This window comes from Diabrotica virgifera, chromosome 2, assembly GCF_917563875.1.
Source record: "Diabrotica virgifera virgifera chromosome 2, PGI_DIABVI_V3a".
Taxonomy (NCBI): Eukaryota; Metazoa; Arthropoda; class Insecta; order Coleoptera; family Chrysomelidae; genus Diabrotica; species Diabrotica virgifera.
The window spans coordinates 249,800,019-249,817,318 of record NC_065444.1 but is presented as its reverse complement, the minus strand read 5'-3'; the positions used below and the strand labels follow the sequence as shown (position 1 = coordinate 249,817,318).

Sequence of the window (17,300 nt, the reverse complement as noted above, 5' to 3'; positions counted from 1 at the left end):
CAGCTGTGAGAGAAGTTTTTCAAAATTGAAATTGATTACAAATTATTTAAGATCGACAATGAGTACTCTTAGGGCCGGTTGTTCGAATGCTAATCAGAAATGATCATTATCAAATATTTAATTACTGTCACAACTGTCAATGTCAACTTTGATTGGGTTGCTGAAAACATAATTATTGATTACAATTATGAAATTAGTTAATCAATTATGTTAATAATTGTTATGTTAATTGATTAACTAATCTCATAATTATAATCAATTATGTTTTCAGCAACCCAACAAAAGTTGGCATTGACAGTTGTGACAGTAATTAAATATTTGATAGTAATCATTGTTGATTATAATCAAGTCCCCTTAACAACTATCAAATAACAAAATCCATTGTTCGTACGCGAATCAGTTGATCGTACTCAATTATGTTAATTATCATTATGATAATTAACATAATTGATTCATTAATTAATTATTAATTAACAACAATTATTATGAACATAATTAATTAACTAATCAATTAATCTCATAATTGTAATCAATTATGTTTTCAGCAACCTAATTACAGTTGACATTGACAGTTGGTGACAGTAATTAAATATTTGATAATGATCAGTTCATTCCATTTTTTAATTGATTTAATTTAATCTTGATTTAATCTCTTAAAATTGATTTTATTTAGGGCCGGTTGTTCGAACGCTAATCAACATAGATCACTATTAAATATTTAATTACTGTCACCAAAACTGTCAATGTCAAATTTTATTGGGTTGCTGAAAACATAATTGATTATAATTATGAGATTAGTTAATCAATTAACATAATTATTAACATAATTGATTAAGTAATTTCATAATTGTAATCAATTATGTTTTCAGCAACCCAAACAAAGTAGACATTGACAGTTGTGACAGTAATTAAATATTTGATAGTGATCATTGTTGATTAGCGTTCGAACAACCGGCCCCTAATCTTGTCGATCGTCAAGGTGTACCTAATCTTAAGTGATAGGTACCTAAGTTATATCTAATTGGTTAAAGTAAAAGAATTTTTGTATTAATAAACGTGATTGTAAAACTTAGATAAACTTTTTTATTTAAAATCTAACCTGTATAATGCAAAATAATGATGACTGTTCTCGCCGAAAAGTTCTCTATAATGAATGTATGTAATGTACAGTATACAATATGCATATATGTACTAAAAAATGAAATACCGGTCAAAAGATATGAGAAAATAAAGCACAAGGGAAAAAAATAGAATAGGACCCAGGGAGACTTAGAACGATCAAGCCAAAATGAGATTAGCAAAATAAATTAACAAAAAAAAAAGAATGACTTGAAGAGAAGCAAAGATTATAGCACAAGATAGGAAGATCTGTAAAAGATTCGTGCACAGTAGAAATGACAGTGCATTTCATCTCTACACCCTATGGGTAGAAGAAAAAATTAGATTGTAATTACATATTTTGAACATAACAGCCATTTTATTGTTGCCGCAGAAGTTAGAACTGAATTGAAATATTTTTGATTTTCTGATTCCAAAAGTGTGTTCGGCGTTTATAAACGTATTTCTTTGTGTTTCAATATATTTGATAATTTTTAAACGAACACAGCCTACATGTAAAAAACATGTCGCAAATCGCCAATCATTGGCAAACACCTTGTTAATGAATACATTCAAAGTTCGAACAAAAATAGATTTGATCTACATGTTGTTGGCATTTAGTCAGCTGATGTATGTACATCCATAAATATTTTATATTAATTTGAATTTCAATGAAGTTCATTGAGCTAAAAAAAGCATGTGATACGTTACGTTATATTAATTGCTGGAGTTATAATAGTAGTAAAAGTGTTATTTATTATAGGTACCTATAGAAGATGATACATATATGGTTACAGGGTTGAAAAAAACATGCTTTTTTTTATTTTATACAAAACAAACGTTTTTTTTTGTTGTTTTAAACGGTTTTTTTTTGTTTTAAACATTTTTTTGTTTTTATATTACATGTTTCAAACAAATAAAACGTAGAAAAATATTATAAAAACTTAGAGGAAGAACATATACCTACTGACAGATTAACAGGAGGTAAGGAAAATTAATTAGGAAACATACCAAAATAACCAAGACCAAACAATAGTGGTGCAAGGACAAAAGCAGAATAGAGCAAGCCAGAACATCATTTACGAAAATGCAAACGGTACTAACCAACAGAGAGCTAGAAATTACGCTAAAAATACGCTTATTACGCTGCTATGTATTCAGCATTCTTCAGTTCTATGGAATCAAAGCATGGAACCTCACGGAAACAATGTGCAAGAGGATTGAGGCTTTTGAAGTGTGGGCTTAGCACAGAATATTGAGGATATCGTGGATGAGCAGAGTACCTAACAAATCAAGCGGTCATGCAGCGGCTAAACAAAGAAATAGAATTACTGAATATCATAAAAAGAAGAAAACTAGAGTACTTTGCACACGTGATGAGAAATCCGAAATATGAATTGTTTACATATAATTATCCAAGGAAAGGTATAGAGAGAAAGCGCGGCCCCGGGCGCAGGGGCCGCGTTTACCAACATGTCGTGCCTAATCGTCCCCCCCACGTCTTCTTTGGTCTTCCTCTCCTACTTCTTCCAGGAATCTGCACTTCAGCAATTCTTCGTATTGGGTGATTAGCGTCTCGACGTTGAACATGACCAAACCATCTCAACCTATGCTCTCTCATTTTGGCATCAATTGGTGCCACACCTAGACTTCCCCTAATATACTCATTTTTAATTTTATCCTTTTTTGTCACTCCACTCATCCATCTAAGCATTCTCATTTCCGCCACATGCATTCGCTGTTTCTCTTTCACTGCCCAACATTCAGTTCCGTACATCATAGCCGGTCTTATGGCTGTTTTATAGAATTTTCCCTTCAACTTCATTGGAATTTTCCTGTCACACAGCACACCACTCGCTTCCTTCCACTTTATCCATCCAGCCCTAATTCCACTGCATGCATCTCCATCTATTTCTACATTACTCTGTAATACCGATCCCAGATACTTAAAACTATTGCTTTTTACAATCAGTTCACTATCCAAAGATACCATTTTATTTGTAGTAACTCCATCTTTAAATGAACATTGCAAATACTCTGTCTTTGTCCTACTAAGTTTTAATTTACTGTTTTTACCATTCTGCAAAATACAGGGTGCTCTATAAATAAACGTTAAGGTGATACAGTAGCGATCAACAGGTAGCAAAAACGCTTTCCAAGATTGCGGCTGTAATTTTGAATATTTTTTCGAGATATTTGGCACACGTATTCGTAATATAATAAAGAATGGCGGTACAGAGCCCAATTTGAAAAATATAGTATTATGTGGAAATTACTCTGTAATTAAATACAATATTAAAAAAACGAGCCTGTACCGCCATTAAGAAGAACAAAAAAATACACTTTCTTCAAATAAACTTTTTTATCCGATGCCTAGATTTTGTGTCATTTTGGAACTACTAAATTTTTTTATTTCATTAGTAGTTCCAAAATGACACAAAATCTAGGCATCGGATAAAAAAGTTTATTTGAAGAAAGTGTATTTTTTTGTTCTTCTTAATGGCAGTACAGGCTCGTTTTTTTAATATTATATTTAATTACAGAGTAATTTCCACATATTAATATATTTTTTAAATTGGGCTCTGTACCGCCATTCTTTATTATATTACGAATACGTGTGCCAAATATCTCGAAAAAATATTCAAAATTACAGCCGAACTCTTGGAACGCGTTTTCGCTACCTGTTGATCGCTACTGTTTCCTCTTAAAATGTATAGATACTTACGTAATAGATAATAGAATATTGTATGGGGCGCCAATAAGTTATTTCATCAACGACATACCATGACGTCATTTTTACTTTTCCTCCCTAGAGAGGAAAAGTACGACTTTGCTTCCTACAATCAGGTCAGGAAAAGTATACTTTCGGTAGAGGTAGGTGGAAAAATTATTAACAATCATCTATAATAGAGGATTATCTAAACTGAGTTCAACATACAAAATTCTAACAGCTCTCATCAGACAAAAAACTCACTTAGTTCACAGAGAAAAATATTGGGGACTACCAGCAAGGATTCAGGAAAGGTAAATTATGATTCAGAGAAAAAAGTATAATTTTTTTAATGTTAAAAGAAATCGCCGCCAGCTAAATGTTTGTGGGTGGAAAGATCGTCAGTCCAATATTGTCGAAGTGATTAAGGAACGCTGAGATGCACTGAGCGCGCAGTATGTTCATGACGCTCTTACCCTCAGTAAAAGTAAGGCTGACATTTATTTTTTTTATTATTTTAAAAATATATTCAACTGACGTATTATCCTCTAAATTCAACACAGCTGATCATTATTTTTTTTTTTAGTTTAACATCATCTAAATCCAAAGAAATGTCTCATAAATTTTGGCAGTTTATGAATAGACTTAAAGTAATTTTTTTAATGACTTTCATATTATGCTCTCACCTCTAACTTCACCGCAGCTTCGGCGACAGACGCACATTTTGGTGATTATCGAATATTATTTTAGCGCTACAATAAATAAAATTTAGGCTATGTAATATTAGGGCAGTCAATGAGGGTATGTGGCTCCGAATTCCATCCTACTATATCGATTTACGTGATATTTTCACAGTAAGTAGGGAATAGCCCAAGAAAGAAAGTCTACCCTATGCCGATGTGTGCTTTTGTCTTGGGAGCGGTTCCCACCCCTTCTCGGAGGTGGAAATTTTTTTGCTTAAATAACTACGTAAGTTGCTAGAGAACCTAATACTAAGCAAAAACTGTCTATAATTTTTTTTCGGAAACTCAATACTTTTTGAGCTATTCCTGGTTGAAAATTGGCCATTTTCATTGAAACATAACACCTTTTCAAACGGTTTTTTGGGAATACCTTAAAAACTATGCATCTAACTAAAAAAACTATATAAAACATTTTTGTAGCTTATAAAATAACAAAGAGATTCTTTCCTTTATGAATCTTCTAGTTATAACACAAAAAGAGATATGGTAAGTGAAAAACACTTGTTTTCTTGGTGCATGTTCAAATCAGTGTATTTAACTTGAAATAACAGAGAAACGGTCGATATTAGGTGTGTAATGCTACCAATAACTTTTGTTGTGCCTGAAAAGACCTATAAATTAAGCAATATTAAATGTCGATTACATTCAAACTATGCGAGATAAACTGTAAAAAATTTCATGACTAACGTATTTTAAGAAAAAAATGAGAAGTATATTTAATCCCTCATCCAGAAGAATTTAAATGCATCTTTTTCCTTCTACAATACATTTTACTATATTGTTCTTTTTATGTTCAAAAAGTTAGGCGGGTTTAAAATGAATGGTTTTTGAAAAAAATAAGATCAAATTATTGAAGGCATTTTTAAATTTTCTTAAAAATCTTCCTATTTCTCCATGTAACTCGAAAATGATAAGAGATGTCAAAAAAATATGCCATACAAAAATGTAGGTTTCTTCTAGATAAACATTTTGATTATATTTTAAATAACAGTATCTGTTATCATTTTCAAGTTACATGGAGAAAAAGGAAGATTTTTAAGAAAATTTAAATATGCGCTCTATAATTTGATCTTATTTTTTTCAAAAACCATTCATTCTAAACCCGCTCAACTTTTTAAACATAAAAATAACACTGTAGTAAAATGTATTGTAGAAGGAAAACGATGCATTTAAATTCTTGTGGATGAGGGGTTAAATATTCTTCTCAATTTTTTTCTTAAAATTCGTTAGTCATCAATTTTTTGCAGCATATCTCGCTTAGTTTGAATGTAATCGACATTTAATATTGCATATTTGAAAGGACTTTTCAAGCACAATAAAAGGTATTGGTAGGCATTATACACCTAAAATCGACCGTTTTTCTGTTATTTCAAGTTGAATACACTGATTTGAGCATGCACCAAAAAAACAAATTTTTTTTACCTACCATATCTCTTTTTGTGTTATAACTAGAAGATTGAAGAAGGAACAAATCTCTTTGATTTTTTATGAGCTACAAAAATGTTTCATATAATTTTTTAGTTAGATGCATTGTTTTTAAGGTATTCGCAAAAAACCGTTTGAAAAGGTGTTATATTTCAATGAAAGTGGCCAATTTTCAACCACGAATAACTCAAAAAGTATTGAGTTTTCGAAAAAAAAATTATAGAACAGTTTTTGCTTAGAATTAGGTTCTCTAGCAACTTCCGTAGTTGTTTAACCAAAAAATTTTCCACCCCCTTGAAGGGGTGGGAACCGCCCCCAAGACAAAAGCACACATCGGCATAGGGTAGACTTTGAGTAAGGAGATATTTTCAGGCTATTCCTAAAATTTCATTAAAATCCATGCAGTAGGATAGAATTCGGAGGTAATAACCTGTTCTTGCTCTCATTGACTGCCCTATATCAAGATATGTAATACTAAAGGCCAGTCTTCAGAGATTTAACCCCTGAAAATCATACGAACAAGCTGAATTTTGCTAAAAATGTCAATTTTGGAACCCCAAAAAACACGATGTCAGAAAAAGGCCATGAGAAAAATCAGGTACTCGAAGAGGATGTTCTCCAACAGGAAATGGTGCAGCAGCGGAACATCACAGAAGGCTACAATATCCTAATTTATTTTATTTTTTATTTAGCGTATGGACTTTCTCAGTACGATAAATACACAAATATAATATATATTATTCAAACACTAAAACATAATGAATGAATCTAAATATTAATGTCCAATTTACATAGCCATTCAATTGCATCTGGGGAGCATTTCACAAAGTCCTGGAGGTTTCCACGGTAGGCACGATTTAGGCAATCTGAAACACAATGACTTATGGTCTGTCTAGGCGATCCACAATCGCACCGAGGACTCTCTGCACGACCCCATTTGAACAGAGAATCAGCACATTTACCATGTCCGGTACGTATGCGATTAAGCCTCGCCCAGGTGGGCCGGGGCAGACCCGATCCGATGAAACCCTGGGTTGGGGTGGATATCTGAATATAGTCTGCTGCTATTGTTGGCATCCATCTTGTGGACCATTGCCTTTGTATATCATAGGAATCACCAATTGTTCGGGCAGTTCTGATTGGAGGATTTCTAGACCTCAGTCGCTGGTGCTCTTTTGAGATGTCTGGTATGTCTTGATGGATTGGTAATTGTATGTTGGCTACAATTTTCTGATACTCTCTCACTAATGCTGCTGTACGGCGTAGATCTGGTGGAGCAATATTGCTCAAAGTAGACAGTCATCTCACTGGGGTTGATTTTTTTGTTCCAGTGATTATTCTCATGGTTTGATTAAGTTGGACATCGATTTTGTTTGTATGTGCACTATTTAACCATACTGGTGCACAATATTCTGCCACTGAAAAAACCAAAGCTAAAGCAGAGGTCCGAAGAGTATCTGCAGAAGCACCCCAAGTTGTTCCAGCAAGTTTTCTTATTATATTGTTTCTTGTTCTCAGTTTACCGGCTGCGTTTGTAAGATGGCTTTTGAAGGTGAGTGTTCTATCAAGTGTGACGCCTAGATATTTGGGGTTGTTGTTATGTTTGATAGCTGCATCATTTAGAGTTACATTGAGGGTATCGCCCGCAAGTTGATTCGACAGGTGAAAGAGACAGGTTTCAGTTTTGCTTGTGTTAGGACGTAAGCGCCAGTTCTTAAAGTAGTTACTAAGTGTAGTTAGGTCCTCGTTTAGAGCTCGTTCTCCAGCTTCCTTACTATTATCTAAGTGAAACAATATCCTAAGTGAATGAATTATAAATATTATTACTGGGGGAGTGCAATTAGAACGAAAACATGCATTGTTTCGGAAAAATTCAAACAAGCTTATATTTTTCTACAACTTTTTTTGTTAGTTTATATATGTAGTACATGTTAAAGTAAAAAGTTCTACTCGCAGATTTGGCCGCTAATTGTTTATTGATTGTTTAAACAATAACAATTGTTTTGTATAAATAATTTTAAAAATATCGTTAAATTCGTCATTTTATTTTGATCAAATATGTTTCTATTTTGTTTTTGATTATACTGAATCCGAATATGGCATTGCAATTTTAAAATTCTTATACGGAAGCTCTTATACAGTGTGTCTGCGTAGCTAGGAACCACATGGAAAACTTTTTTATAATTAATTTTACGAAAAAAGTTATTCTTAAAAAATGCTCTGGATAGTCGAAAATCTAAAACTCAACCATCAGATATCAAATTTTATCAATTTTATACGAGTTATGTCAAAAATATGAATTTCGTTAAAGAGTAAAGTACCTTTATATTCCAGAATATCAAAAAATGCTATTATGAAAAGTTGTTTGAAATTAGAAACTATGTCTAAATATAAAATTAAATCATTCTAATCGAAAAAAAAAATTTCAATTTTCTTTCAAATTACGGATACTCATCATCATTTTATTACAATTATGATAACTATTTTAATATCACTTTTACGAAAAAAAGTTATTATTAATAAAATACTCTCCCTGGTCTAAACTCTAAGATACAACCATCAGATATCAACTTTTTTAAATTTTATACGAGATGTAAAAAATATGAATTTTTCTGTGCCTTTATTATTCACAATATTTTAATTAGAAGGATGCAATTGAACACTAAAACAATTTTTTTAATTCCAAACAGCTTTTCTTAGTAACAATTTTCGATATTTTGAAATGTAAAGGTACTTTAGTCTTGAGTGAAATTCATATTTTTTGACATACCTCGTATAAAATATTTGATATTTAATGATTGCATCTTAGATTACATACGATTATATAAAGAATAACTTTTTTTCGTAAAACTGATAATAAAAAGTTATCAATAGGTTCCAAGTTACGCAGACATACTGTATAAGAGCTAAAAAAAATTTTTTGCTGAACATTTATTATTGTTGAAGCTTATTATTATATGTATTTTAGGTAAGTTTTACAGAAAAAAGTTTTGATCACTTTGTATAAACATTTTTTAACTGGTAATTTTTTTGTATTACATTTTTGTTATCTTTCTTAATTTTCTTAAAAATAAATAGTTTATTTCATTTCTAAAGTAAAAGAATTTAGTTCATTTTAAAGATTACATCCTAAGCTTTAGAAAAGTACTTAAAAAACTGTAATAGACCTGTTCAAACTTGAGTAATACCGTCTTAAAGTGGTGGTAATTCTATCAAACTATGAAGATTTCAAAAATTACATTTTTTGAGACGTCATATCATTTGAATTAAATTTTTGAGATTTTATTTGAATTAAACATCATTCATCACACCACTCTTGAGTGAAATTCATATTTTTTGACATACCTCGTATAAAATTAATTATATTTGATATTTAATGATTGCATCTTAGATTACATACGATGCAGAGTATTATATAAAGAATAACTTTTTTTCGTAAAACTGATAATAAAAAGTTATCAATAGGTTCCAAGTTACGCAGACATACTGTATAAGAGCTAAAAAAATTTTTTTGCTGAACATTTATTATTGTTGAAGCTTATTATTATATGTATTTTAGGTAAGTTTTACAGAAAAAAGTTTTGATCACTTTGTATAAACATTTTTTAACTGGTAATTTTTTTGTATTACATTTTTGTTATCTTTCTTAATTTTCTTAAAAATAAATAGTTTATTTCATTTCTAAAGCAAAATAATTTAGTTCATTTTAAAGATTACATCCTAAGCTTTAGAAAAGTACTTAAAAAACTGTAATAGAACTGTTCAAACTTGAGTAATACCGTCTTAAAGTGGTGGTAATTCTATAAAACTGAAGATTTCAAAAATTACATTTTTTGAGACGTCATATCATTTGAATTAAATTTTTGAGATTTTATTTGAATGAAACATCATTTATTAAGATGCTTGAAAGGTAAGTTGTGCAAAATTGAGAGTTTTATAAGAAAAATTGTATTAGTTACACATTTTTAAACAAAATTCATGTAAGACCAAGCGCGGCTCCTCCTTAGGGTCAATTGGTCAATGACCCCCCTAAAATAATCTCATAAAAATACCAATTTTATTAAAAATATCTTTTATCTAAAACTTCACTCTGAAATATAAAATTCTCTCTCAGCAGTCTGCATTGGCAAAACAAATATAATAGATATAATAACGTCGCGCCTCGCGCTATACACAAGCCCGTGGCTGGGCCGTATTTTAAATTGTCTATATACAGTTCTTATGGCTTATGGACAAATGCATGTAAAATAGAAAAGAGACGGCAGATAGCAATTTCGTGGGCGAGAGTGGGAGTGACCTTTCCGTCGTATACCTCTAGTAGAGTCGACGGCCTCACGTTTAGTTAGTTACCGTCTGCTGACCGCACTTCACGGCAGGTCTATATCGATCGCGGCGTATTTGCGTAATTTATTTTGTTTTGTTGGATTTTTTTGTGATTGTAACAAAAACAAGATGAGTGTTGTTGACGAAATAATTGCCTTAAAATCTGCTGGAACACTAAATTATGAACGGCGGCTTGAGAAAAAAGAAAGTGGTCGACCAAAACCAAACATGAATTTAAAACAAACAACAAAGGATAGGGGTAAGGACATTCAAAGATATTTTAAAGAATCAATGTACAATTTGTGTGATTGGATTTGTGGCTGCAGTGTGAGAAATGCATTTTTTTGCTATCCGTGTTTACTGTTTTCGAATGACGCTGTATGGGCGAAAAATGGAGTAACTGACATTAAGCATTTAAAAGTGAAAATTACAAAACATGCCTCTTCAACTACTCATATAAATTCATCAATGAGTTACGCAAGTTTAGGACGTGTTAACATAAGACAGCAACTTGATAGTGTATATCGTAAATCTGTGCATGACTTTAATGAATTGGTATCTAAAAATAGGTATATTTTAAACAAACTAATCGACTGTGTAAAATTTTGTGGAGTTTTCGAAATTGCATTGCGCGGTCATGACGAAAGTGACAGCTCCAATAATCGTGGAATTTTTCTGGGCCTTATCGATTTTGTTTCTGAACTGGATTTAATGTTTAAAGAACACATTGAAAAAAGTACAGTATTTAAAGGAACATCGAAAACAATTCAGAACGATATTTTAGAATCAATGTTAGCCATTGTGCATACTCATATCATGAAGGAGATTGGCCAGACAAATTTTGTGGCCATTCAAGTAGATGAGACCACAGACAGCTCCAATAAAACGCAGATGATTATCATATTGCGATATGTATTAACTGGTATTGTACATGAAAGATTTTGGAAATTTGTTAACCCCCTAGGTACTACAGCACAACATTTAACTAATGTAATATTGGAAGAACTTCAATTATTAAAAATTAATGAAGCACCTGAAAAATTGATTGCCCAAAGTTACGATGGTGCATCAGTCATGAGCGGTAAACTGGGAGGAGTACAAACAAAAATTAAAGAAATATACCCAAATGCACACTTCATTCACTGCTATGCCCATCAATTTAATCTTATCCTCCAAAAAGCGGCGAGTCAACACAAACCGATAAAAATATTTTTTGCAAATTTACACGGATTTTCGTCCTTTTTCGGCCGATCTCCAAAACGTACGATGGTTCTGGATAGAGTGGTTAAAGTAAGGCTACCTAAAGCTGCGCCTACTCGATGGGCTTTCAATACAAAATGTGTTGAAATTGTATACACTTATAAAGATGATTTAAAATCTTGCTTAGAGGAAATTATTGATGAGGAGCAAGATGGTAACAATATAAATCAAGCAACTGGTTTAAAAAGACATTTGGAAGATGAGCATTTTTTATTTTGGTTAAATTTTTTCCATAAAATAATGCCCCATGTTGATATATTGTTTAAACAATTGCAAATGCGAGACATTGATGTTATATCTGTCAAAAATTGTATCCTGTCTTTTAACAACAATATCCAAATAATTAGAAATACTATTTTGGAATCAGAAGTACCAAGCACATCAACAGCAAAAAAAAGAAAAACTACTGCAGAGGATCCAAAGCGACGAACTGCACTTGAAATTTGTGATATTATTATATCTGAAATAAATCACAGGTTTAGTTTCAATGATCATCTCATGATTTCACAGTTATTCTACATAGAGAAATTTGAAGCATACACTACCAACTTTCCGCAAAATATTTTAAAAATGGTGACGGCTAATTATCCCACAGTGAATATTTCCAAACTAAAATCGGAACTTGAAGTCTTATATTGTCGTGAGGATTTTCGCAATAGTGCTGGTGCAGTAGCCATACTTCAGCTTTTTATTAACATGAATTTGTCTGAAACATTTTCTGAAGCAGTGAAGTTATTAAATATTTTGTGCACACTCCCTATGACAACCGTGGAAAGTGAGAGATGTTTTTCTACTTTAAAAAGAGTAAAAACATTCCTGCGTAATACGATGGGACAACCTAGACTTAGTGCCTTGTCTATGCTGAGCATCGAGAAAACGCTTGTCAAGAGCATTCCAAATTTCAATGAGAAGGTCATAGACTATTTTGCAGAACTAAAGGATAGAAGAATTGACTTAAAATATAAAAATATTTAAAGTAAGTTTCGTTTTAATAAATTTACAATTTATTATACTATAAATATTCCTATCTATATATCAGTCAATAACCTGTTCATACCATTTTTCCTATATTTTTTAAAAGATTTACTCTAAAAAAAGACAAATTTAATTTTCGGAAAACTAGGGTAAATAGTATTGAGTTTTATCTAAGTCTGTATTTTTTATCTAAAATATAAATGCTAAAAGATCTTTTAAATACTTTAAAAAATCAACAGTTTGAAGTTTTCAAACCAAAATGACCCCCCTGAAGATTGACCCACGAGCCGCCGCTGTGTAAGACTCACTTTCCGCCCACACCGTACTTATGCCCATACATTTTATTTCTTTCTATTATAACCATAAGATAGCTTAATTATTATTCTTTCATGTTCAATTTGTAAAATTTTCTTTGATCCATTAGTTAAAGAATTACATTAAAATGACTCAACCGTACACTTCGCCGTACGTTAGTTTACGGTGCGCCAATGTTTGTGAGAAGGGTGACTTTAGCGTTATAAAAAAAAATTATAGAAGATACAGATTTAATTTTAGAAAATTCTTTATATAAGGTTTTTTTTGTAAAGTTTTCTGAATTTTTCAATGGTCAAGTCAGTTTTTTTCTAAAATTTATATTTTCGGAGTTATTTAAAAAAAACATCTAATTTTGTAGTTCATTTGTTTAATAAAAAATGAAGCACCCACTTCTCAAGTAGAACTTTTTGATATGTTGTGTATTAAACATTTCTTAATGAAATTACAAAAAGTTCTATCTTGTTTGATTTTTTCCGAAGTGAGAATCTATAATATGCACTCCTATAATGTAGGGAAATAAACGTTTTTATTTTTATTACAACTGATCAAATTAAACCTTATCCTTACCCGTCATTACACTGTATCCGATGACAATATGCCACGTAGCAGTTCCGAAACTCGAAACGATCATACCGGTGCCTACACAACCGATACCAATTAAAGTAAAAGTCCTAATTTCCAATATTTTTAATAAAGGTCCCACTATCAACCCCGCAAAGTTCGTCACTACGACACTTAAAGCTAAAACTAGGGTGATGCCGGTGGCATGGCCGCCGCCGATTTCTTTTAGGTACTCTCCGAATATCAATCCGAAGTTGGCAAACATGGCTTGGTTCACCATCTGAAACAAAAGAAAATAATCGATTAGTGTGTATTTATTTAAATCCACAAGGAAAATAATTAATTTTTCCTCTGGCTGTATACCATCAATCACAAAAATTTAATGAAAAATCCTTTATAAAAGATATAAAATTTATTAAAATCCCTTTAACGGCTACATCACAGAACGTTTTCGTTAAAAATATCATCATCAGTGTTTACAACTGGTTGATCACAAGTTGAGCCACAAAAGAAATACAAGGGTATGAACCAGGGCCGGATTTAAAGAGGGGCAGGCTGCCCACATTCCGGGGGGGCCCACAAAGCCCCAAACTTAAAAAAATCAGCACATCATTCACATAGAATAATTTTTGTCAATCAATTAACTGTGATATTTCGTTACATGGAAGTTTTCTCTCCTGTTGAGAATGTATTTTTGCCAAGTAATTGTCATAAAGCAGAAGATATATGTATTTAATTCTCTAATCTAATCACATTCTTGCAAGAAGATGATATCGATTTGAAAAACTGCAGACTGCAGCGAACAGTCCTGCGATAACACGTCAGTTATAAGTGGAAAGTACAATGGTGTTCACTGTTTTCAGGCTAAAATTAAATATATACATAGTATAATATCTTGGCGTTGTGGAATCAATGTACCAACCACTCTCTGAATTTAGTTAAAAAAGCTGCAGCTGAGTGTTGTCCTGCTGCTATAGCGTTATTTGATTTATTGGAAGGACTAGGTATATGAACTATATGTATTTTTCACTTCCTCTACATATACATACAACTAAATTGTGTGTTAAAAAGTCTCATTTTCTCTTGTATTACTATCTCAAAGACAAACTTCAGTGTAATAAAGCTAGCCCGAATTCTCACTTGAGATTTTGTCTCTCTGAACGTTTTAATTTGATCCTCTGAGCTAAGTTACTCTTCAATAACTTCTCTCCCAGCGTTTCTTTAATTTGCAAGTTCTTACTCTTTCTAAATCACAATACCCAGAGTATTGTGTTACAAATTGGCAAAAAGCAACAAGCAAAAGCGTCTTCAAGCGAGAGCAACGTTGACCGTGGCAGAAATATTATTGCTCCTAAAAGAGTAAATGCTACTAGATGGTCATCTAGAAGTGACGCCTCAAAAGAACTAGTTAAAGGTTATAATCAGATTAAAGGAGCATTATCCAAAATTTCAGAAGACCATGAGCAACAATTTGAATAATCAAATTGAAGCTCACTCACTGAAGCTTACCGACATTTATAGCAATGATTTAGATCAGCGGTTCTCAATCTATGGTACATGTACCACTGGTGGTACATTTCATTTTTTGAGGTGGTACACAAAACGCAAAAACAGCCAAAATCAGCACCACTGTTAGGTATAGTTAATTAGATCACCTAGTTAGATATGTATTTCAGTTAGGTGGTACCAAAAATATTAAAAAGTATTTGGTGATACATGACACAAAAAGATTGAGAACCGCTGATTTAGATGAAAACCTAGGTGTCAAACTGGTATAATTTGTACAATTTTTCAATTCATTTAAAGAGGAAATCGGCTTATCAAATATAAGTAAAGAACTTCAAATGTACTGACTGTTAAAAGAAACGAATGTGAGTGATGCGTTTCCCAACGACGTTGTGGTGACAAACTTCTGATGCTAACCAAATGCAGTGGAGAGGGATCATTTTTAAAATTTAAGTTAATTAAAAATCGACTTCATCCATCCTTTGAAATTTAAACAAATATGCTAATAAGTATAACAAATTTGTATACCATTTAAAGGGTTCATACCCTGATATTTCTTTGGAAGCTCAGCTTGTGACTAGTTGCAACTAGTTCTAAACACTGATGATGATATTTTTAAATATCGAAAACGTTCTGTGACATAGCCCTTTAAGGAATTTTAATAAATTTTATACCTTTTACAAAGGATTGTTCATTAAACTTTTGTATTTATTTACGTATGCATCTGAAAAATATGATCTTTTACATCAGATAATTCAGGGACAGATAAAAGGTAAACGTGGTCCTGGTAGATGAAGAGCATCATGGCTGAAAAATTTAAGGCAATGATATGGAAAATCGACTACATCCTTATTCAGAGCTGCTGTCAATAAAGTCACTATAGCGAATATGGTAGCCAACTTGATATCCAGCGATATATAACGGTCATTGAACTAGAAGATATAACTTTAAGATGGGGCATACTTATTTTTCCTGGGCCTTAAGAAGGCATTGGACAGGGCCAAATTAAAGAACGTTATCCAATTATTATACGTGAACGATACCTCTAGGAGTATTTAAAATGATTTAAAACAGCGTTTTTCAATCTGTGGATCGCGACCCCCAGGGTGGTCGCGAAGCCTTACTTGGGGGGTCGTCGACTGAAAGAAAAAGTTGAGGTTCTTAAAACACAATTTTAGTGGGAAGGATGTGCTTGTTTCTTTTTTCAAGTTTATCAAATTGTGGTACTATTTTTAATCAAGTCATTTTCTAATTGCAATATATTTCTCTTTTTAGTTTTAATGTCTACCATTGAAGAAAATGTCAGTTCACACAAGTATGAAGTGGCGAATTGCACTAATAATTTAAGAGCTTTCCTTGCCAGCTCTAGGTATTGGTGTTTTATTTTTATCCAAAATACGTCGACACTTTGCCAATAAAATTCCATTTTAAGCATGCCATCAGCGGCTAAATCTAGAAGACATTCTATCATTTTTTTGCTGACATCAGTCAGATCTATTGATGTGTCCAACAAAGGGTTTAGAATCCATCTACGCCTATTGTCAGCTTCAGAGTGCAACTCTGGAAAGTATGTCAAAAGTTGCTCTTGTAAACTATGCAAGCTCTGTATAATGGAAAGAATGTGAGCCGAAACTGCAAAACTTTGGTCTGTTGTATTATCTTCAAAAATCTTCTATACACATGGAAAACACTCACAACATTTTGTTTTGCAGAGAGGTTGACCACAAACGAAGTTTTGTGTGAAACGCTTTTACTTTATCTTTAGCTGATAAATTATTCTCTTTCTTGAAGGTTCTTGTTCAAATTGTTAAGGTGGCTAAAAAGATCTACCAAAACGCTAATTTAAAGAGCCAATAGGGTCAGAAAAACCGTAAGCATATTTAGATTTTGCATCTTGTAAGAACATTAACAATTCAGCTCTCAGTTACAGAGCTCTTGTCAACACCTTTCTTTTGGATAGCCAACTGACCTCTGTGTGATATAGGAGATTTTGATGAAAAGAGTCCATATCTTCTTTTCACTTGGATAGAATTTACAATTTTTAATACCTCCTTGACTTGAGTACGTTATTTATATCGGAAGGTACTACCTTAGAGCCTGTCGATGAAGAAAACAGTGTGTGCAGGATATGTTTGGCATTATCGATTTTATTTCGCAATGTTATATAAGAAGAATCGCATGTTAGAATGTTATAATAAGAACTAACTCACCCAATTGAAACTGGCAATGGGATAAAACGGGGGATTCCCTGAATCCCCTGTTCATGGATGAAATAATAAAAAAGTAAGAACTAAAAAAGGATACCAAATGGGAGAAAATCAATTTAATAAAACGGGGGATTCCCTGAATCCCCTGTTCAGCCTGATCATGGATGAAATAATAAA

At 32.2% G+C, this 17,300-nt stretch overlaps 1 protein-coding gene across 2 annotated transcripts in view; it reads right to left on the bottom strand.

Moving 5' to 3' along the window:
• Positions 1–17,300, bottom strand: part of LOC114326515 (monocarboxylate transporter 9) — a 209,475-nt gene that overhangs the window by 81,158 nt on the left and 111,017 nt on the right. For both annotated transcript variants that reach the window (XM_028274905.2, XM_028274906.2), the window contains exon 2: positions 13,417–13,690. In XM_028274905.2, coding sequence (XP_028130706.1) covers positions 13,417–13,690 — 274 coding nt within the window. The remainder of the gene's footprint in view (positions 1–13,416; positions 13,691–17,300) is intronic.